The sequence below is a fragment of the Vicugna pacos genome, chromosome 20 (assembly GCF_048564905.1).
Source record: "Vicugna pacos chromosome 20, VicPac4, whole genome shotgun sequence".
In the NCBI taxonomy this organism is placed as follows: domain Eukaryota; kingdom Metazoa; phylum Chordata; class Mammalia; order Artiodactyla; family Camelidae; genus Vicugna; species Vicugna pacos.
In genome coordinates this window covers 43,893,028-43,915,849 of record NC_133006.1, presented here as the reverse complement: position 1 = coordinate 43,915,849, position 22,822 = coordinate 43,893,028, and the positions used below count along the sequence as shown (strand labels likewise).

At 56.0% G+C, this 22,822-nt stretch overlaps 1 protein-coding gene across 6 annotated transcripts in view; it reads left to right on the top strand.

Moving 5' to 3' along the window:
• The window catches only part of DUSP22 (dual specificity phosphatase 22), a 52,566-nt gene extending 30,165 nt beyond the window's left edge, over window positions 1-22,401 (top strand). For 3 of the 6 annotated variants that reach the window (XM_072945799.1, XM_072945803.1, XM_072945802.1), the window contains 5 exons: window positions 7,041-7,090; window positions 15,346-15,420; window positions 17,400-17,571; window positions 18,002-18,074; window positions 18,786-22,401. In XM_072945799.1, the coding sequence (XP_072801900.1) occupies window positions 7,041-7,090; window positions 15,346-15,420; window positions 17,400-17,571; window positions 18,002-18,074; window positions 18,786-19,012 (597 nt within the window). In that variant the 3' untranslated portion in view covers window positions 19,013-22,401. Of the gene's footprint in view, window positions 1-7,040; window positions 7,091-15,345; window positions 15,421-17,399; window positions 17,572-18,001 lie in introns of all 6 variants that reach the window. The other 3 variants (XM_072945805.1, XM_072945800.1, XM_072945801.1) reach the window with 3 other exon arrangements.
• The last annotated feature ends 421 nt before the right edge of the window (window positions 22,402-22,822 follow it).

The window sequence follows — 22,822 nt, the reverse complement described above, 5'->3', positions numbered from 1 at the left end:
CAGGAGGCCTGGTCTGGAACCCAGCGATCCCAGGCTGTCTCAGACATCTCCGACACGCGGAGAGAAGTGGGACGTGTGGTGTGCTGGCGAGCTCCAGGCCATCAGACCGACTCTGCGAAGCGCCGCTGTCCGACCAGGGCTCAGCGCACCTGTCAAGGGCCAGGTGGGGAGTAGGTTCGGCCCTTGGCCCTAAAGGTTCGAGGCAGCACTCTGCTGTGAAAGGGGCTGCAGGCGCCATGCAGGTGGACAGGGGCTTCAGTCTGTCACCTCTGTCTCACGGCAGGTGACAGGGAGCACAGCTGGGCTGCACATGCCAGGAGCCTGTGCTGGGCCTGAAGCTTGGGGGTCCCCAGTGCAGGCAGTCCTGAAAAACTTCTGAGCATCTGGCCTACCTCCACCTTAGTGGTAATTTTCCACTGCTAGTGAGACCAGCACAGCCTCCTGCTGAGACAGTTTAGAGCCTGGAGTGAACTGCAAGTGGAGGTGTTGCTGTTTAAGACTGCTCGGCCTGGCCTGCCGAACCGCAGGGGCCTCTGCCGGCTGGGCACGGTGCTCTTGGGCACGCTGGAACTCAAGATTCTAGAAACGGGTCTCCCTTCCTTCACGTAGCGACCATTCATCGCTAGTCTCTGAAGAGAGGTGCTGGGATGCTGAGGAAAGATGACTAAGACGGGCCCTCAGCATGGAAGGCCTTGGGGCCCACGGGAGAGGCTGGCCGTTCCCCAGCACTTGTGTCGCTTGTGCTGGGGCCCCGGTGCCGGGTCTGGTGGGCAGTCAGAGGAGCAGCCGGCGTCGCCAGAGGACTCCTGAAGGGGGGAAGAGTGCCCCGGGGCGGGGTGGGCAGGAGGGTGCAGGGCTTCGAGGGAGACGCAGGCAGCCAGGGCACCTGGGGCTCGGGGAGCTGGGGAGGGGAGCCGAAGGACTTCGGAGAGGGTCTTCTTTACTCTGCAGATGGGACGGGTTTCAGTAGCTGAGAGGCAGGATCAGATAAAAGTCTGCCTTTGTACCTCTCACGAGCAGGATCTGTGCGGTGCTCCTGAGGTGCCCACCTACGCTGGTTCCTCAGGACGGTGGTTTCTGGGCACTGAGTCTTGACGTGTGGTGCAGCATAGCCGCGCGCCAGGCCGCGCTGTGGAACTGCCTGGTTTGGGGAGATCGCTGCAACTGGCCAGTGTTTGTGAGCCGTGTCAGGCACGCAGCCGGCCCCCAGGCAGTGGAAATGGAAGGAAGGGGAGTGGGCGGTGGGCTGGAGCGGGTGGTGCCTGGCTGCCGCCCCGTGGCCCGAGAAGGCCGGCATGCTGACTGTGCCCACTTTGGCAAAAGTAGTTTGAGCCAAAATAAGCATTTGGGTTCTCCACCTGCTGACCTGACAAGTCAGATGGATGTCATTTTTTGACTAACCTGAAAGAAGCCAGCAGGTGCTAGCGGGCTCTCATTTGCATTTTTTTCTCACAAAATCAAACCAAGGGCTCAATCTTGTCCCTCCGCTCTGACCTTTGCACCCCCCCCACCCCATTGAGCACCGCAGGGTTCTTGGAAGTTGTTATTTGTGGCGGTGTCTCCTAAATTTAGCGGGTGCAGGAAGAATCAGCGGCAAATGGGCACGTTAAGAAAATGCATCTGCACTTCAGAGTTTAGACCTGACGGGTTTTGTGTGGCTCAGCCGAAGGGCTATGTTTCTCTCCCATGACTTCACACAGTCGTTCTTGGAGATTTTGTTATGGTGCAAAAGAGAGCTGGCAGAGCCTCACTCCTGAACCTCCCTGCTTTTGTGTTTCATGCTGATTTCCGGTTCTTAGTCCACAGCCACACATGCGTTTTTCCAGATGTGATTTCTCCGTGGACGTACTTTTGTTTCATGCTTTTTCCCCTTGGAAATGTTACTGGCTGTGTGGAAGCTCTTAAACTGAGGAGAAATAGTAATTACAATGTGTGTGCCACGTTCGTAACTACGTGGACACCTTCACTCGCTTTCTCTGGGGTGAGACGCGGCGCAGGGGGTCTCATGCCGGGGGGTCAGGTTGTCATGCCGGCACATTCGTCCCAAAGCAGTTTCAAGTCAGCCATTGCCATCTGTTGGGTCTGTGGCCTTCAAAAGTGTGGCCAGACTAATTTTTTCAGAGTTTACCTTCCTTTAGGTTTGTATGAAAGTGTGGAAGTTGTCAAATTCAGGGACAGAAGGTAGAATGGAGGTTGCCAGGCGCTGGGGGAGGGCGGGAGTTAGTGTCTAATGGGGACCTAGTTTCCATTCTCGAAGATGAAAATGTAAATATATTTAATGCCTGTGAGCTGAACACTTAAAAATGGTTAAAATGGTAAATTTTATGTTATGTCTGTTTTATGACAAAGAGGGCGTGGAGAGAGTGACTGTCTCAAGTGGGAAAGACTTTTTCTTCTTAGTGTATAAACTGTGATCTTGCTTCTGATCAGACAGTTCAAATTTAGTTTTTTTAATTTTATGTTTCTTTTCTGGAGTCCGAGGTTGTTGGGAATGTGGTGACGTTAGCTCTTCTCGGGGTCCTGGCCGTCCTTTCTCAGCCCGTGGGTGGGCGTGTGACGTCAGGCGGTGAGGGGCGTGCGGGGCTGCAGAGTCGTGCTTGTCCAAGCACCAGCGCCGTCTCTGCGGGGGGCCCTCGTGTGCACCTTGGTTGCTCCGGGCCCTGAGTGGGATAGGTGAGAAACCAGGGCTCCTAACTGTGTCGCTGTTGCTTGCATTTTCCAATTCAGGCCCCCCAGGGGACTCCCTCTCCTGCCCTGCAGAAAGTGGGGTGATTTTCTGGCTGGTCCTCGCTGGCTGCACTGGGAGAGAGCAGACAGACTCTGAAGGGCTCTCTCTGGAAGGCAGCATGTCAGCTGAGTTCTTCAGGAGACTCTTACTTGTGCTGTTTCAGAAAGAAAAGAGCAGCGAATTTTAGAAATTGTACTTGAAACAAACGAGAGTTTGAGCCTTTTACTGGTCCTGAAATCAGAATCTTGGCCCTGCTTTTCAAGTACTTGCCGTCGCATCATCTGAGTGTGATCTGGTTTCAGGCCCAAAGAAAGGCAGAAACTGTGCTTTTGGTGGTGTTGAAACAGAAAACTGAAAAATGTTACGACTTTTGAGAACACGCACGTAGAAAGCTTTCACCTTTCTTCAGGAAAAACCTCTGGAATACACTTTCTTCTCAGCCAAGAAGTGCCGATGGCTTCTTCCAGAGCCTGGCACAGGCGCCCTCGCAGAGCTGCCCTGGGGGCCTCGCCCGCTCTCACTTCTTTCCTGTGTTTCCCTGACGTTCTCCCCGCACACGTCACGCTCGCTGATGCGTCACTCGGCATTGTGATTACTGCGTGCGCATCTGCCTCTCCCCCCCCCCCCCCGGTGCCTGGCTCATCAGCACAGGACGCGGGAGGCCATGCAGAATGTCCGGCAGCCCAAAGCCGTCAGTCGCCGCTCCTTTTCCTAGAAACCTCGACCGTCTCAGCGAGCTTGCTCTCGGGCTTCAGCGCCTGCTCGGGCCAGCTCTGCAAACTGAAGATCTGTAACTTGACATTTATTGCTTCCTAAAGGTTTTCCACTAGTCACTTTCCTGAAGTATCATGGAAGTACTGAGTTTTTATTTGCTTAGTGAGAATTTTAGTTCAAGGGAGGTAACCAGTCTGAGGGACTTTTCATGCTGGAGGGAGTATGACGGAGGAGTGCCACACAGGACGTTCTACAGCAGTGGAGATACTGCAGCTGTCTTTATTGCTTACGAAGTTTTCAGCTTGTTCCAGGGTTTTTTCCTCTAATGAGATGTTCTTTCTTTTTTTGCTAAACTTTCCATAATTTAGCTAAACATACCTCATCCCTCGTCTCTGCCTGTACGAACTCCAGCGGTGAATGGCCCTTGTTGGGGTCCAAGTAGGTGAACAGTCCGTTCCCCGTCACGTTAGAACGTTGGCAGAGCCCAGCCCTGTGACACCAGGGCTACTTTAAGCCTGTCTGGCCTCCTCGCAGCCTTGAGGCCCTCTCGCTGCTTTCTGAATTAGTAATTGACTGAACCGTGCGAGGGTGCAGGCATCTGGAGCCCCTTCTCAGGTCCCTCGTGTTCTGCCGTCTGTGGCCTCCGAGAGGGAAGCATTTTCGTGTTTGTTAATGACTAAGCTAAGATAAATAGATGTTCTTGGGTGGCGAGCAACTGAACCTTTTTGACAGTTTTGACTCCTTTCTTCACTGAATTTGCATAGTTCCTTATTGTCGTTCTCTGGTGAGCCGCTTCCTGGCTGCGTCCCGTTGGAGGAGGCAGGTGGGAGGCTGCTGTCAGAGCACGCGTGCCGTGTGCCTTGCGTGGCATGGCTGCCAGCCCAGCTCTCTCGTTCTGTGGTCACCAGAATGAGGCGTGGGCCCTTTGCAGTGTTGGTCTGGTGTGGCCTCCGTGTCAGTCGGTGCCACCTAGTTCTCGTCACTCAGCAGACATTAGTGAGTGCCTGCTGTCTGCCCGGCATCGCTCCAGGGAAGGTGGTTTTTGCTGTTGCTCTGTTACGTTTCCTGTGCCTGCCTTTGGGTAGGGGATCCGCGGAGGTGCGGATGGGAGGCCCTCGGCTCTTCCTTAGATGCCTCACGGACGGGAAGCTGTAGCTGCTGCCGCCAGCACAGCTCAGGAGGGTGAGGACCCTACGTGGCCGGCAGCTCCCTCCTGGTCCCCTGGGGGCGTGGACACCGGGACACCCCGGGCACTGCTCCCGGTTTGCTCCTGTGCGTCAGGCACCACAAAGGCAGGGGCTTCCTGCCGGGGCCTGTGTTCACGGGAGACGCTCGTAAGGACTGAGAGCCGCCCCTCTGGCTGTCCTCCATTTCTTTGTGTTTCCTTCCTCCCGACCTGCGGGCCGGGCCGGCGTTCGGTTACGTGGGCTCCGTCAGCGCGAGCAGGCGTTTTCACCCTGTCGTCTGGCGCTGCTCTCGCCGACAGCCCGCGTGGAAGGGACAGTGGAACCCGAGAGCCTCCCTCCCGGTCCCTGGAAGGACGAGGCAAGGGAAGGTGGGGGGCGTGTGTGGGCGGAAGGCGTTTCCCAAGCCTCTGGGCCTGATCCCTGGCTGACTCTCACTCACGAGTAGATGGAAAAGGCAGTTGAGTCATTTCCCCACGGACGCGTGAGGGGCAGCGCGTGTCCACACCGGGCACGGGACGGACGGAGTGAGACAGCTTTTCACAGTGTTGTTTCCTTTTACGCTTTCTTTCCCTTTAAACCTGGGCTCTGAAGCCTGCCTGGCTTGGAGGTGCTTCGGAACCTCAGGCAGCTGCGACTCTGCGCCCAGCAGCGTCCCTGGAAGCGCCCAGCAGCGTCCCAAGGCAGCGCAGGCAGCGCGGCAGAGTGAGGCTGGGTGGGCAGCTCTGCTGCTCGACGGCCTCCTGCCAGCAGCCGCCCTCTGCACCTGGGCCTGTGTGGCCCTGTGCGGGCGAGCGGCAGTAGGACTCATTTTTGTCGAGACTCAGAAGAGCCTGTGGTGCAGGATGTAATGGTGGACCCAAAACTCAAAATACACACATGTGAATTAAGCAGGAAACTCTGTTTTGACCTCTCGTGGGGAAGGAAGGGGAATTGTGTCGCTTGGGTCTTAGATGCAGACAGCAGATTCCACTCTGAGCCGCTCCAGCGGGAAGGTGTTTTGTGAAGAGACAGCTGAGCGCTTGTGGTCTCCTCGGAGGAGCTGGGGAAACAGGCTTCCAGCTGAAGCTCCAGGAGCAGCACCCAGACCGCAGCACACAGCTGCCACCTGATCTCCCACCACGTCCGCCACCTGCACCTGCCACACAGGTGCTCTTTACCTGTCTTACTCTTCCATGTCCTGTTTTCAAATCCGCCTCTCGTAGGTGTGTCAGCTGATGAAACCAGGCCTGAGTCTACACCCAGCAGCAGAGGAGGTTGAGAAATCTGGTTTAACGTAGCTTCTGTGTTGAAAAGTGGGATTTCCGCCGTGGGGAAGGACCACGCCGTTCCTCACAGCACACTGCACAAGCAGATGCTGCACAGGGGTTTCTGACCACCTGCCCTGACAGTAGAACGTTAATGACCTGCTGTGGAAAAGTTGCAAATAATTCTGCAAGACAAGTTGTTTCGACTTTGACTGCTGAGGGACTCTTGGCTGTCTGTGCCACGATCCTACATTTCTCTCCTTCGTTTTCTCTCTTAGGTCAGTTATTTTTCTAGTTTCTGGTATGTGTCCCTCATTAATTATCTATGATATGGTGGCCAGGTTCTATTAGGTTAGGCTACCAAGAGAGGAAGTTTTAAAAGTGGTTCATTAAGTCTTAGTGAAACCATATTCTTTTGCAAAGGTCACTGAGACCGATCTAGATTTTATATCTTTACTTAACATGGAAGACCTTTTGCACTGTGCTTTACGTCCCTACAAAGAAGAAGCAACCAAGGTTTTAATAAAACTCAAACTTACCATGATTTTTGTAGCATGAATTTACATAAACATTTTTATAGATTTTGTAGCAAACTATATGAAGATCATTTTTTGAAATTGGGTCATTCTTTAAAAAAAAAATATCAGTTTGGTTTGCAAACTTTTACTCTTCTGAACAGCAAGCAAAATAAATCACATTGTTTCCTGTGTGTGAGGCCCTGTCCCGCACCAGTGGCGTTGCAACCCCCCAACCCTCTGACTGTCCCATAACCTGTCATCGTGTTACTGTTTCTACTGTCAGCGTTTCCTTTCTGACCAGTCAGGATCTTAAATGCAATAGAGTTAAAAAGTAGAATTTGTGAACAAGCATCTGAGATAACAGTCTTGGAACTTGTGGACGCTTAATGGGAAGTACTCAATTGTTTTGCTTTTTTGATACACTCTAACCTCCAAGCTGTTTGCAAACTAGAGTATGAATGTTTGTGTGCATGGTCATGGAAAATAACCAGGAACCTTAATTAAAGAGTTTTCCCCAGTTCCTTGGCAACAAAAGATGAGTGGAAAACTTCTCCTTTTTACTTTTTATTTTGACCTGAGTAAATAGTTCCTTTAAATGTTTTTCTTCACTAAGTATCATCATTTTATTTTATTTTTTATCATTCTACAGGGGGTTAAATACCTGTGCATTCCAGCAGCGGATTCACCATCTCAAAACCTGTAAGTTGCTTTTCTCCCCCCTGTATTATTTGGGCATATTAAAAGCAAATAAAGGACTGTGAAGGCATCAGAGCCGATGGGACCTTGACGCCTGCAGGGAGGCGGGAGGCCCACAGAGGTCTGTGCTCCCTGCTTGCCGGTCCTTCGCCAGACAGCGCTGCCCGTCGGGTGTGCGTCAAAGGAGGCTTATCTCGTAAAGGGTGCCTCAAACCAGACCTTCAGCTTGCTCGCCCTCTCCCTAGAAGCTGCCGTGTCTTGTCCCATGGAAATGGAATATGAGCCACAAATGCAAGTCACACGTGTGTGATTTTAAATTTCCTAGGAACCACATTGAATAAGTTAGAAAGAAACGGGTGATGATAATTTTAATAATATGTTTATTTAACCCAATATATCCAAAATACTATCAATTCAGCATGTGCTCAATATTAAAAAAAAAAGATATTTTACATCCTTTTATTCATACTAAGCCTTCAAAGTCTGGTATGCTTTTTATACTTAAAAAAGCAAAATAATTGAGTACTTCCCATTTCCACTTGGACAGCTGCATTTCAAGTGCCCAGAGCTTCAGGGGCTACTGGCCACCCAGTGTCTCTTTGAGAGACTAGGTTTCCTGGTTGAAGGAGCCCCGCTCTGCCTTCCCCACGGCCAAGCACATCTCTGATGCTGCTTTCACTCTGTCCTCCCTCCAGAGTCGTGCTTGCTCTCCTTTCCAGACCCCCCTCCCCGTCATCCCAGACCCGTGGGATTAGGCTTGGGCAGAACCTGGGGGTGGGGGGGTGGGAGCCCGAAGACCCTCCAAGGTTGCAGCTATGACGTCACACTCCCCGGGTCCAGAAGTGCCCAGGATGACGTGGAGTGGGTGAGAGCTTTCTCGAAGCCTGGATTTTGAGCCGTGCAGGCCGAGAGGCAAGAAGTCAGTAACCTGGCTGTGCTGTGCATCCAGTGACCCAGCCTCCGCTCTCAGGCTCACCTGCTTGTGCAGTTCAGGTCGGACACCACAACCCTTCTGGAATCACTGGTTTCTGCACCTCACCAGGGAACCTGTAAGCTGCGATGTTTGTGAAGTTGGGAGGCCACAGGCTTCCCAGGACCCATTGGCATGATTCTTAAGCTCTGCTGCCTGCAAGTCCTACGTATGAGAAGTGCAGACCATGTAGTCTCTGGATCCCAAGGGCCCCGCCCCTCTGAGACCTGGCCAGTGCTGGACTAGCAGCCAGCCTTGGTTTTTCACTGCTGGGAAGCGGAGAGACCACAGGGTATGCAGTAACTTTGTGGCATCCACCTTTTAAAAGGGGGGCAGCTGCAGTCAGAGGCATTGGTGTGGAGAGGAGGAGGGGCACGAGCAGGCAGGAGGTGCAGTGTCAGACCCAGGAAGAGGGGAGGAGCTGGACGCGGGCAGGTACATCCCACCCATGGCCTGTGTCCCACGCTGCCTCTCCGTGTGTCACAGAAGCCAGTCTGTGAGACCGAGGATGGTGAAGGGAAGATTTCGTAGGGCCCTAGGAGGACAGCGGTAGCCTAGGTCTGAAGGAGAAGTGTCAGAGCACTTCCTTGGTTACCAGTCGTGTCAAGAAACAGAAGTGGTTGCAGGGCATGGTGTGCACGGAAGGAAGTAAGCCACTGCCTTTCTCTCGAGACCACAGCAATCTTCTGCCCATGTTTTGGTGGCTATTTTTAGAGCGGTTGCTTTGCTCTTATCTCAAACCGAGATTCTGATATACTGTTGAACTTGTCAATAGCTGGTTGGCATTGTGACTCTTTGGAAGAATCAGACCAACACCTCCTAGGCGTTGGTGGTCAGAGCAGGTGGCCACTGTGCTCGAGCTGTTCCCAGAACTTCTCAGCTTTGCTGGAGTCAGGCCCCTCGACGTCCAGGACAAGGGTCCTGACCCACCCAGTGCAGACTGCCTGCTGAGTGGTCCTGTGCTGTGCGGCCAGTGAGCAGCAGACCCGGAGTCAGAAATCTCAGATTCAAAACCAGCTCCATCTGCCTTGGGCAAGTCATTTTAACCCATCCAAACTTCAGTTCTCTCATCTGAGAATGCCTGCCTTCAGGATTTTCAGAGATGAGATCATGTATGTGAAAGTGTTCCCTGTGACCGCTGAGCACTTTTGAAAATAAGAGTATGTTTTACTCAAAGTATATTAATGCATCTTGAGAGTTACAGGAAAGATGGGTTTGGTGCTCTGGAGGCCCAGTGAGCTGCTGGGCAGACACGACCCGGGGAAGGGGTGGGGCGGATGGTGCCGTAGCCGCTCGCCTGACTTCTGACATCTCCTGGGTCACTTCACGTCATCTGTCAACCTGGGGCCAGAGGACCAGCTCCTAAGATTTGAACCGGTTCTCTCCTGTCCCAAATATGTACAGGGGTCTTGTTAAGACGTGTGGTTTGCCTTTGTAACCCTTTCTTTATATTGGGATGAGAGTGTGGGGTGGGACGCAGTTGTCGCAGTGTCTGAGCCTGGGGCCGCTGTGGGCGGGGCCGTGGGCTGTGCCGGGGCTGCTGTTTTGGAGAAGGAATGAAGTCGTGCGGCAGCAGACCTCTGCTTCACCTGGAAAAGGAAGTCGAGACCACAGCTCATCGAAAGGCAGGAGAAATGGCACTGTGCTGCTGGGAGCTGTGTTCACGGGCACGTGTGTGTCTCCCGGGGAACCTTTTACTTCTGACCCGTTAGAAATTCCAGAGCTTACATATGCGTAAGGCTTTGGCTGCGTAAGTGCCCGTGATGCTGTAAATGCTTCCTGCCTTACTGAAGTAGTACGGAGATCGGGAGGTTATGCTTGGAACCTGAGTGTCTTCGTGTGCTGGGAGGCAGCCTGCGCAGTAGCTTTGGGTTCTTGCTGGCTGTTCGGACGCTTCATGGAAGCACAGTGCACCTTTTAATGTGAGCAGGTGTCCACGATGTGGTGCGACGGTCGACATCGGCCAGCGGAACACTCGACTGTTCTTAAGACCCACCTCCCTGCGAGCAGCCTTGCTCACCACCCGCCGGTGATGCACCCTCGGCGGCTGTGTCGTCCACCGAGGCAGACGGTCAGGAGACGGGCCCTCCCGGTGCTCGGGGAGCCCAGTGAGAACTGGCAGTCCTTCGGCCACCATGACTTCCTGGTGCCTAGCCGTTCCTATGTGCAGTGACAGAATTAATTCTACAAAAGTGTATTGCTTATTCTTTAAAACTTCATTACAGATTTTAAAAATTATTTCCAACTTTGGATATAATTTAAGGTTTTATATCCTAACTCTTTCCCCACAAACCCTATGCCAACAGGAATTCTTCTTGCTAATTACGCGTATGAAGAGGCCCGTGGCCTTTGGAGATGAACTGCTTTCAGTCCCAGCAGACGCTCCAGAAAGGTCAGCTTTCTGTCTTGGCCGTGCTCCTCACAAACCCCCTCTCTGATCTTCCAGGAATTAAAATGCAGAAACCTGGTTTGAGATGACAGTAACACGTTAGAATTTCAGCCCAGTCCCCCACCACCCTGCTCCGCAAAGCCAGGAAGTTCCAGCTCTCGCAGTGGCGGTAGCCTCAGACCCGGGCCAGTGCTTCTGCCTGACTCGCACCATCAGAGTTTACATCCCAGGACTTGTGTCGGACGCACACACCTCCTCCGAGTGGCTGGCGTGCGGCGGTCGAGTGAGCTGAGGCTTTTGGAAATACTTGGTTTTGCTTTCTCTCTGTGCTTCCTCAGGCAAGTCATTTTAGCCTCACTTCTCCTGTCCAAAATCTCTCTCTCAGGATTTCTGCAGTGTTAGGTGAGGCAGTCAGAGGGTTGTTGATGGACACTAGAAGTCTAAAAACTCGATTCTGGTTTCCGCCTATTCAAGTAAGGGCTGTTAATGTGTCTTGAGAGTGAATGGTTGGAGATACCCATTGGCTGGCCTGTTTTATCCATTCTCACTTAATATTTATTAAATTGGCATTCGCATTTGGACACCATAAGGAAACACCTACCTTTCTTGTGTTCCCTCTGGAGCCAGCCGCCTGGCCTGTGCTGTGGAGCTGGCAGCCCGACGTCTTCACAGCAGAGCCTTGCGACAAGAGTCTTGAGAGTCAAGCAGGTTCTAAGCTTCCTGAGGTTTTTGTGGGGAAGAGGCACTAGTGATGCAGAGAGCTTGCGTCTGAGACGTCAGAGCCTCCTGGCTCGTTGCACCTCCTGCCTGTGCGTCTGGTGTAGCTCGTGTCTGTACTTTACACTCTCTCTTTCTCTCGGTCACATTTTTCCTCGTTTTCATTATAAGAAGCAGTTTTGCAAGATCAGAGCTGTGTGGGCCCTTGGAGTGCTGTGGTCTTGCTTGCCGACGGAGCTGCACACGTGTGTGCACACGCGCACACGCACAGGCATGACCCCTGGGGACTTGGCAGCCCTCAGAAATATGTGGAAAAGGTGTATTGTGTTTTCCGTGAGACTTCACTTACTCAACTGAAGAACTTACGTTTCCGTCTTGGACGCCGTTGCCCGTGATTGCTGGCGTGGGGCTGCTCTTTGTGAGATGCGGTGTGGTAGATGGCGGAGAGCACTGTTTGCTCTTTTGCTTGTTTTTAAAGTGACCTCTTCTGGCAAAATGGAAGTGCAGTACTCACATTCCCCCAGCTTCCCTCCAGATGTCGGCTTGTAGGGAACGCAAACGTGCCGAAGGCCACGCGCGGTCTGCCCGGGGGAGGAGGCTTCCTTGCTTCTCGCCTCTCTCTGGGTGGGGTGAGAGGGACAGGTCACCCAGGAGGAAGCCGCCCTCTGACCTGAGCCTGCCCTCTAGCACCTGGGCCCAGGGAGGACGTTCCCCTCACCTCTTTTTAAACATTGCTTTTCGGGAGAAAAAAAATCTTACGGGGTTTCTGCTCAGGGAGGGAGAAGCAGCCTGGAGCGTGTGGCTCGTGCTGTCTGTACAGCCTGGTCTGGTGCTGCTGGCTTTGGGGTGAGCCCAGCTGCCACCCCAGGTGCTCGTCCACGTCTCCCACAAGCAGGGTCCTCCTCGGCAGGACAGCGCTGCCTCAGATCCCACGGGGGATCACAGCCTCCAAGGCTTGCGATCTCGCAGTAAGAAGCAATTGTTCAGCCTCAAAAGCGAGCATCGTGCCGTGCAGTGTTGCTAGATCTATCCACCACCCTTCCTGAAGGTCAAGGAAACCTGGCTGGTACTGCTCTCGGCCTCTGGATGAGAGGGAGGGGTAGGGGTGCTTGGTCAGTGACGCAGAGGAGGGAGGGACGGTGGCAGTGGCCAGGCTGTTAGCTGGGCCCTGAGGACGCCTCTCGCCAGCCCACAAGTTCCCTGCGGCTGCCGGGAGCAGCACAAGTGTGTAGGCGTGCTCGCTTCTGGACGAGCCCAGCTGGCTCTCCTGTGACGGAACCAAGTAAAGGTGAAGAGCGAAGCTCAGGAATGGGGAACCGGTGCCACTGAAGTAGCGGTGGTGGGACGCGCTCCGCAGTCAGGAGTTGAGCAATGTGAGGGCTGGAGCCCTGGGTGTTTCCCGCCGTGGAGGAGGAAGTGTGGTGACCGGGCTCGGGCTTATGTCATGAGCTTCCCTGGAAATAACCCACCCCAGCAGCACTGAGCGCGCCTGCTCCTGGCTTTCCTTGGAAGCGGCACTTCTAGGAATGTCCGCCTGGCCTGGCCTCATGCCAGTTGTGTTCGTGAGCTAAGTCCGTGGCAGGGCCCTGAGCAGCCCCTTCGTTGACATCGGCCCTCCTGGGCGGGGCCCTGCAGTCTTGTCCCCACACTGTGCTGACAGGGGCCATCCGGATTTTTCTGGACTTGACACTTGGTGCAGAAAGGCCGGGGGCACCTCTTCCCGGCTCCTTGGCTGTCAGTTCCTTGGATGTCACCCTGCTGACCACATCCCACCCCCAGTCTCTTACTCTGACTCCTGAACCCCATCCTACACCCTATTTACGACCTGGTTCCATAGTGCCTGTGGTTCGGGACCTGCAGGTGTAAAAGGCAGACATGAGACGCTGTTCCCACTCTGAGGTTTCAGTCAAGGCACTCAGCTGTCGTCTTTGCAAAATGCTGGAGACCCCTCAGCACCGACACGTCCCCGAACAGTGAGTCCGCCCAGCTGGTGGGGCCTTCTCAGTGTGTTCATTTACTTCTGGATTTGCTCTTCCTTTTCTGGGAAGGTGTTCTGGCAAAAGCATGGGCTGCAGGCATGGGGAGGGCCTCTTGGAAACTGTTGGGTGCCCCAATGTGGCCGGCCTAGTGGACAGAGGTGTGTGCCCTCTAGCCGCACCCGCCAGCTTCTAGCCTGCAGTTGGGGTGAGCCTGGGTTCTGGGTGGACTGGCCCTGGACCTACAGGGCCCTCTGGCCTGTCTGCTCTACACGGTCTGCCTCTATGCGGAGGCAGACGACTGCCACACTGCATAAACCACGAGGCAGATGGCAGACGGGCAGCCTGGAGCCACTTCTCAGCCAATCCAGTGGCTCAGTGTCTTTAAAGCTGTTGCACCTGATACCACGTAGCTTGTATCCGCTGTAAGTAGCAGAATATCTGACTGAACAGTGTTTTAAGTTATAAAGAGACTGATTTACAGGAAGCCTCGTGGGTGCTTCAGGCCTGGGCAGCAGCTCCTGGGAGCCCTCCTTCCAACCCCATCCCACCACCCTCCACCCCCGAGGCCTGCCACCTGTGGTCGCAGGGCGGCGGACACACTTACGGGTGTGAGTCCACTCCTCAGCCTCCCCGGCAGGAAACCTGGGGTGGAGACACCTTCCAGTTACCACGAAGGGGAAGTTTCCGGGAGCCCCGCCCCACCTCCTGCCCCGTGGCCGAACGGGAGGGAAGATGGGACGGGGCGCTCTGCCGCCCAGGCAGCATCGCTGTGATGGAAGACATCTGCCCGGCATCAGCACGTCCGTCACCAGGGAGCTCTCCGCCGGCGCCATGGCTGATGTCACTTGGGAGGCAGGGTGGACGCTCCCAGCCCCCAGCCTTCACCCCCGCTGCGGGGCGTGGCCCCGGGGCCCACCCTGCACCCCTGCCTGCCTCGCGGCTCGGCCTCCTTGGCTTCTGCTTCACAGCCCTGCGCTGAGGTCTTCAGGTTTCAGGGTCCCAGCAGGAATCTTTCCTCACCTGTTTTACACCAAGCGGGCTTTGGGGGTAGAGTTGCGATGCCCTCAGTCACCCGGTGGGTTCACATCTGAGAGTGCTTGTTCCTGGGAACATTAGCAGAAGCACACCTCGCCCTGCTGGGCAGTCAGGTTTCAGGCAAGAGCCTGGAGTCTGTGGGCAATGGCTGCCACTCAGTGTCCTCTGTGCCGGCTACCCTGGTCCAGCCAGCAGCCGCCCGGCTGGTTGTGCGCCACCTGCTCCCACTCTTGTTGGCTTTGTTGGCCCTCATGAGACTCAGACCTGGTTAGTGCAGCTGGAACCACACTCTACTCACCTCTGAATCCCTTGCAGTTCAGCAGAGCTCCTGCTAAACAGTCAGTCCTCAGTAGGTGTTGTGAACTTGGTCCGTGGGCAGCTTGAGGTGTTTTGTTCTTTATAAGCCATTCAGAGGCGGGAGACCTGGAAAAGCACATGGTCTGTAGTTTGTACTCCACCCACCGACCTGTCTGGAACAGGCTGGCACGCACAGCTGGGCGTGAATGGCTGAAAAGCTCAGGGGCAGAAGGAAAGAGCGCAGAGCCGTCCTCGTGCAGGACTTCAGGGTTTGCAAAGCACGTTGGCCTTTGTTCCTTCATCTCAGCCTGTAAGGCATCACTCCCGCTTCGTAAGTGAGGCCAAGGGAGGCTGAGTGAGGTTCCTGGGGCCACTCAGCCAGTGAGGCCGGGCAGGGTCGGAGCTGCAGTTCCCACCTCCCAGCACTGGGGCAGGAGCAGACAGGACCCACCTCCGCGAGGGGGAGCAGGCTGGGGAGAAGATGAGGTTTTTGGATGGTCAGGCAGACTGGCTTTAGGGCTCGGGGAACCTACACTGGGTGGGCACCTCTGTCACGGGGTGGCTGTGTGGGGTCACTGTGTGCAGTGAGCGTTCAGGGGCCCAGACGGACCCTGGGGCGGGGGCGGGGCCCACCCCCAGCAAGTCAGCGGCAGCTGTGTGTCTCGGGAACTCCTCACAGAGAACTCCCGCCACACGCAGCGGGGGGCGCCCTCCTCGGACCCACAGCCGAGGCAGCTCCAGCCCAGGCGCTGACCAGGGCTTGATGTTGTGGGGCTTGGAGACCTTTTCAAGAAACCTCAGGTGGACTTTTCTTTTCATCGTGTGTTGAGTAAAGTAGAGAGATGTCACTTCTCTCTTTTTCCTCCCCCAGGACAAGACATTTCAGAGAAAGTATTAAATTCATCCACGAGTGCCGGCTCGGGGGCGAGGGCTGCCTCGTACACTGGTACGTGCACCTCTGGCCGGCAGCAGCAGCTGAGCAGTCCCGCTCCGCGCACGGAGGGCTCCTGCGTCTCCCCGAACCGCGGACACACACCCCCGACCCTGCTGGCTGTTAGTCACTGTCTCATTCTTTTTTCTTCTCACTCAGGATTTTCATTTTCTCAGTTGGGTTTCCACAGGGACTGTCTGGACAGCAGAAACCCCCTTTCCAGGGAACATACACTCAGCTCTGAACCCCAGTGGCTTTCACCACACTGTTTCCTTCTGGAGCTTTGACTGCATACACGGGCGGGTGTTCAGTGCTGCATTCCTGTCACACCAAAATGACCATTTCTTCTCCCTTGACAGGTTGGGGCTTTTGTGTGTGTTTGCCTTGTACTTTGAAGAGGACTGACTAGACTCTTAGAATTAAGCAGTTACATGCAGCCGTCCGCCTACATTCAGCTTCGCTTTGTGTGGGCCGTGTGCACACACCTGTGCACACACATGTTGTGCCGGGAAAGCTGTTCCAGCACACGTAGCTGCACCTGCCTGGCACACAGCAGGCACCCAGGGCAGGTCAGCTCTCATTTTATTACCACCAGCGCTTGTACTGATAACACAGCTAATAAGGGTAACATAAGCTGGTCTTTGCAGGGGTAACAGGTCCAGGGAACCAGCAGCCAGCATTCTGGGGCAGAGGGCTGCTGCCTCTTGAATGAGGTTCGAGCTCTTGAATGAGTTTACTGAGGGCGCAACACTCTCCTGAATTCCCCAAATGAGCGGCTTCTGCAGGAAGAGCTCTTGGCAGATGCAGGCGCTGTCTCCCGGGACAGCCACCGCCCGGACGAGGGGCCGGGGGTCCCCTTGGTGGTGCCCAGAGGAGCCTCACGGGAGCCACGGTCGGTTCTGAGACCAGCATCCCGCAGCAGGGGAGAGGGCACTGGACAGTTCGATGGCTGCTTGGCATAGTGTGGTTTCTCCTTTTACTTTTAGAAAGAGCAGGACATGTAATGAACACAAGTGCAGGTTTTGTGACACTCACTCGCGTTTGCTTCACAGCACTTCACGCTGCCGTCGGAGCCATTCCAGGGGTCCTGGGTGCAGTGCCTGGCGTTAGCATCTCCCCAGGTGCAGCCCAAGAGGATGCCTTTTTAAAACAAGCTCTCTCGATATTTCTGACACAAAGCCTGAGGGCAGAACCGCTACTTGAGAGCGGTTCTTTTATTTTTACTATTACTATTATTTATATTTGACTGTGTGCAGGCCTGATACTCTAGGAATTCGTATTTCGTAGAGTTGTGTAAATCTGAGCATAGGCCTTTCTAAAAATGAGACACTCGCTTACACTTCCCCATTGTAAACCGTTGCTGCACACTCCAAGTCTGACGCAGCACAACCCCTCTGTGACCGCCTTCATTTGCATGTGCATTTAAAATCGGTCCCCGTCCTCAGCCTGCTGGAGAAACTGCCCGTTACCGCCTGCAGAGCGTCCCCCCGCCCCCCCAGAGCACGTGGACTGTGCCTGCTCCGGTGCCCTGCCGAGGGGTGTGCAGAGCACGCAATGCTCAGCGAACTTCTAAGCTGTAGGCTTGGCCCTCATGTATCTAAGGAAGCCAGACCTAAAAAGTGGCACCTTCTAGACGGCTGCAGTTTGTAACCGGGCTTATTACTCAGACCCCCTTGCTTCCTTGACGGGCTTTAGTGATTGTGCTGCCCAGGGGAGTGGGAGCATCTGAGGAGGGGCTCAGGAACAGTAGAGGATCATAAAGCAAAGTGTCTGGAGCCAGAGCCAGTAGAAAACCAATAAAAAATGAGGCTCACACAGAAAAAGAATGCCTGAGATTCTAGCATCACCAAGTAGAGAGAAGCCGGTGTGTTTCTGGGTGACTTCCTGGTAACGTACTGGCTTGCTGTCCACTCATGATCCAAGACGGGAAGGGCGCCTAAACAAGTCCACAGAGTCACTGACCCTCCCTTGCCCTGCGGCTTTCGGCCCTGCAGCCTGGCTGGCGTCTCCCGAAGTGTGACCCTGGTGGTCGCGTACATCATGACGGTCACCGACTTCGGCTGGGAAGACGCCCTCCACACCGTGCGTGCAGGGAGGTCCTGCGCCAACCCCAACCTGGGCTTCCAGAGGCAGCTCCAGGAGTTCGAGAAGCACCAAGTCCACCAGGTAACTACGCTTGGGGGCTGGCAGCGGCGGCGGCGGCCCTGGGAAGATTCCTCAGTCTTTGTGCACACGCTAGACTCCTGGAGGTCGGAGAGGCCTAGAGGTCATCTGGGGCAGGTCGCCCTCATCCCCACTGCAGCCACCTCTGGCCTCTTGTTCACTGCCCTTCCCCTCGTTCCTCAGCCTCACATGGACATCTGTTTCTCTCCCTTTGGGTCAAGCACCTTCTCAGTGCGCTTGCTTTTATGTTCTCAAGCCCAAACCGGGGAGAAGCAGTCATTCTTCCTCCTTGCCCCTGGCTGGCAGCCTCAGCGCTGCACGCTCAGCACCCATATGCTCCCATTTACAGTGGCAGAACCTGCCCGTCAGGTAGTAGGTGAGGGTCCTGGGGTGCAGCTTTGTGGCATCTCGGTTTTGTTTCCACCTTCTCCAGTTCCGGCAGTGGCTGAGGGAGGAGTATGGAGAGGACCCTTTGCGGGACGCAGAAGCAGCCAGAAGCATCCTGGGTAAATATAAAGAGCAGGGGCGTGCAGAGCCCCCGCCTGGCACCAGGCGCTGGAGCAGCTTCCAGGCCCTGGCTCCTCTGCCCCATGGCAGCCACACCACGGAGACCTAGCCTGGGCCTCGCTCCTGCCACTCCCACTCGCCCTCCGTGCCGTCCTGCTGGGTACCCTGGTTGCTGGCCTGGCCCGAGGACTGGAAGTGGGTGTCTGGTGAATCAGGCCCCTCCCAAGAACCACTCCCAGCTTCTGCGCTGCCTGGATGCTGCTGCCCCTCGTGTCCTGGCGAGCCGGGGTGCGTGTGCACACCTGTGTGCACGTGCGTACGTGAGCATGTCTGTGCATGTGTGAGTGTGAACTCTGCATGTTCACGTTACGGGAACCACCACAAACCCTGCACTGTGGGACTGGCTGTGCTGCTTCTCCCAAGGCTCCACGGGGGGGGGGTGCGTTTGGAGTTGGCCTTGGGAGAGCCATTTAGCCAGGGCAGCCCGTGCCTGTGAGCAGACGGTGGGGAGGGCTCAGGGGGCAGGGGCCTCCCCGGAGCCCAGGGTGCTGGTGCCGGGCGGCAGGGGCCCAGCTGCCTCCTGAGGGTGTTCCTGGGACCCTTGGAGGCTGGGGCAGTGGTGAGCCCGGCCTCGACCCCTCCCGCCCAAGTCAGCCCCTTCTCTGCCTTTCACACCCTGAGGGCCCTTGGTGGCTGTCCTTCCGCACCAGCTTTCACCGCATGGGGAGCAGCCCCACGTCCGCCCTCTGCCTCTGTCCAGCTTCGCCTCTCCCCGCCGCCTGCCGCTCTTGCTGCCAGGGCCTCTCTGCAAGGTCTGCATGCGCCTCGGAGCTGGAAGAAAGAGCGGTTCTGGGCACCGTCACGGTTTCCGCTTGAATATGCGTTTTTGAAGTCCCTGAGCACTAATCAGGCACCTTTGTGTGTGCTGTGGATTTGAAACCTGCTCTCAGCTACCTCGTTAAGTGTTTTCGAGGTGTTTTCATTATTCCAGTCAGTTCTGCCTCACAGCTGGAACTGTTCCATCACAACTGCGTCTGAAGCCAGAGGGGAAAGGATCACATCACTGGGCTACTCAGAGCTTCTGACTTGGGCTGCAGGGGTGCCTCCTGGTGGGTAAAGTCACCAGCCAGGTGCGACCTGTGCGCGCTGAGCAGCCCCGTGGCCCAGGCCTCTGTGCTGACTCGGGTGGTCTCAGCACGAAGAGCCACGCAGATGAAGACACATACTCAGCCTCTCCCTAAACAGACGTTGCAGCCCAGTTTCTCCGAATTCCACCACAAAAGGGTCCCTGAATAAAAAGAAAGTGTGTCATAGGCGACCTCCTCGGGGCCAGGAGAAGGGAGGCCTGCGCATGGAGTTACCCTTCTGCAGCCAAGACAGTTTGCCTCGAAAGTGACTTTTCCTTAAACCGAAAAAAAAAAAAAAGAGAGAGAGAGGGAGGGAGAGAGAGAGAGCGCGAGCGCAAACATGTTAACAGGAAAAGTACCAGGATGTCAGCTTGAACGCGTAAACATGTGTGTCCAGCGTGGACCCTAAACGTATTCCTGTGTTTTAAAGTGTCGTTTTACGTTTGTCGCCAGTGATGTTCTTTCTTCACAGCCACCTCGGGGATTCTGAAGTCCTGGGCCTTTCTCTGAAGACTGTAATGTTCCTGACGTTTCTGAAATGTTGCAGAGCCACAGAGTTTAGGCTGGTGCTGCCAGGAAGAAAAGCAACCCAGAGTTTAAGTGTCCAGAAGTGGTTTGTGAACCTGCCTGTTTTCCTCTCAAACCGGTACAGCATGTCGCCAGCCACGTGCCGTCTCTGGCAAAAGAGACCTGTCTTCACCTGGTGCCACTGCTGTGGCTCCCTGTTTGCCCTGAGCCCCGCTGCCCAGGCCGTCTCCGCGGCCTGCCGTGCCCCCTCTGCTCCTGGAGCGCGGCTCCCGGGCTGTGTTCCATCCCTGGTTTTGTTCCCCGTGTGGCCTTGGCGCCCACACGTGTTTCTGTTGGTGAAGGCAGCCCTCCACGTTGAGCCCCGCCGCCCGCCTTCCTCCTCAGCCGGGTGGGGACCCCACGCCACCAGGCCGTTGGGGGCTGCTTTCCAGAGGGTGGGGTGGTGACCTGCTTCCCTGTGGGAGAACGTGGGTCCCCGTGGGCCGGGGTCCCGGGGGATGCGGCGTCCAGTGCCTTCTCCTGATTCCGTGTTCAGCTTCGATTTGAAGGACGCTAACTGGTGTGAAGAGCAGTTGAAGTCAATTTCTCAACTTTTTCTCGTCTCAGTCCAGCAGGGGAGAAGGAAACCTAACTTTTACTTAAAGGATAGGTTTGGCTTGAGCTCAGGGAGCTGACAGGGTGGGCTCATTGGCGGAGGTGTGTGCTTGGCCTGTGTTCTGAGTCGGGGCGGGGGCGGGGCGATGAGTTGGGTGAAGAGGACCCCTCGTGCCCAGCAGCCCCTGGCCGGTGTGGGATGACAGTTCAGATCCATTTGGAGCATTAAAATGCTTGTTCTGACTCAACAGGCCCGCCTGGGTGAAGCATGGGTAATCCAGGTGTAGGTGCTGGACCTGGAAGCCCTGAGATGCCCCCCAGTCCCCTCCTGTGAAGATCGGACTTGAGCAGCAGCCCAGCCCAGGGCGAGCCTTGGAAGACCCCTGGGCAGCACACAGGCCCCTCGCCAGGTGGCTGTCCGGTGCTCTGCAGGCCACAGACCGTCCCCCGCAGCGGTGTAGGCCGGAGAGAAGATAGTATTTCATTCACCTGAGGCTCAGAGAGCCCAGGAAACATACCAGAAACTAAAGATGTTAGCGATGCTTTGCTTGAACCTGGGTTTTCTGGTCCCAAATCAGTGGGCAGGGTGAGAGGGAGGGGCCGGGTGCCCCAGGCTCTGCACGCAGAGGCTTTGAGGCCCCAGCGCCAGGGCCTCTGGGGAAGGGCCAGCACCACTGCAGCGTGCGTGGCCGTGAAGCTGGAGCCTCTGTTTGCCTGTTTCCCCCGCGCTCTCTCTGGGGGTGATTTTGGGCCACTGTGGGGTGGTGGTCAGTTCCTGTGACCAGACCAGGTGTCCGGGTCTCGTGGAGATGGGGACGGTGGACTCCCCCAGCCCCGAGGGCCCTCCTTGTCGGGTAAGGGGGCCGTGGCTCCGGGCAGTTCTCTCAGGCTGCCTCTTCTGTGGTTTTCTTCGAACACCGGTCCGCCCAGCCCAGGTCCACCGTGAGGGAGGCCTGCCCTGCCTCCGTCATCCAGCCCCTTGTTGGTTCGCTTGACGAAGGCTCGTTCGTCCCAGCAGGTGCTGTGGGACTCAGGCAGGACACACAGACCCACCCCTGGTTCTCAGAAGACTGGCTTGGTGGGGGGTGGCAGCGAGGAAAACTGGCAGTTGCAGAGCAGGCTGCGAGCACCAGGCAGGTGCTCCTGTGCCGTGTGGGGAAGGGAGACACCTTTCCAGGTTGGGGGAGGGAGATCGTGTTCGGGAAGGCACCTCAGAGAAGGTGGTACTGAACTGGAGGCCTGAAGATGGGTGCTGAGCAATCAGCACTATGGGCAGAGGGGAGTCCAGGCAGAGGCCTGCACGATCGCTTTGTGTGACAGGAACCGGTGCTGGGGGGCAGTGATGGGAGCTACAGACACAGGCAGAGGCCCAGGCGTCCACTGTCCACTTGGTGCTGCTGTCCAGTGACTGGTGACTCCTCACACCTGCCTTGAAGCTGACCAGCTCAGAGGTCTGGTCCCGAGCATGCAGCCTTGTGAGCAGCCGGTCTGCGGACCGGAGGGGGCTCCTGAATGTGCTGGGCGCACTGGCACAGTGGCAGGTGTGCAGGGGGGAGTGGGGGTCCATGAGGGGCTGGTCAGGAGGCCATGACCACGGCCGTCCAGGTGACAAACGGGGGCCTGGAAGGGGACTGTGGTGTGGAGGCGAAGGGGCTGAGGAGGCTGGGGGAGGAGGGGTGCTCCTGGTGCGGCTCTCCCGAGTCTGGTCTCCCCCGCCGTGGCAGGGTGTGGGCTCTGCCCTGTCCAGGGGGGACTGAAGGGTGCTGCCGGCCCAAGGCCCCCACAGGTGCACCCCTGGTGGGACCCTGCTTTGCACATAAGGTGCTCAGGTCTGTCCTCACACCCATGACCGACTTCCAGGAAGCAGACTTGTGACACTTAATGTTCAATTCAAATGTCCAGTTTCTTACTTTATTGGGAAAGATAAAATATTTGCTTTGTGAAGACTAACTTTATCCCCTAACCAGGCTGTCTGTCTCTCATTATCAAGATTTTTGGAAACCAGCAGATGTACACCGTGACGTACACAATGTTGTATGTCAGTTATGTCTCAATAAAGCTGAAGAAAAAAGGGAAAGCATGTTTAGTCCTGAGACGCTGCCCTGTGCTACGGACGTGGGGCTGACACCTGGGGTGCGGTGTCCTGACAGGCGTGTCCCGAGAGGTGTGGGCCGCGTGCCACCTGGCACACGTCTGCAGCCTCAGTCCCTCCTGAAGTCCCTGTGCTGGTCCTCACAGGCAGCCTCCCCCTGCCCGGCAGCTTCTGACTCAACTCCGTTTCTCAGAGCACCTTTGTTAACCTTTGGCTTCTCTGGGTCTGGTTCCCGCTGGTGGCTTTTTTGTGTAAAAGGTGCTGGTTCCTTCCAGCTTCTGTCTCAGCAGGAAACCCCACACCTGACTTCTGGGGCCGCTTCCTGCTGCTGGTGCACGGAGACAGCCTGCTAGTTGGTGTGCCTGTGTGCGTGTGTGTGTGCGCACGCGCACACACACATGCACAG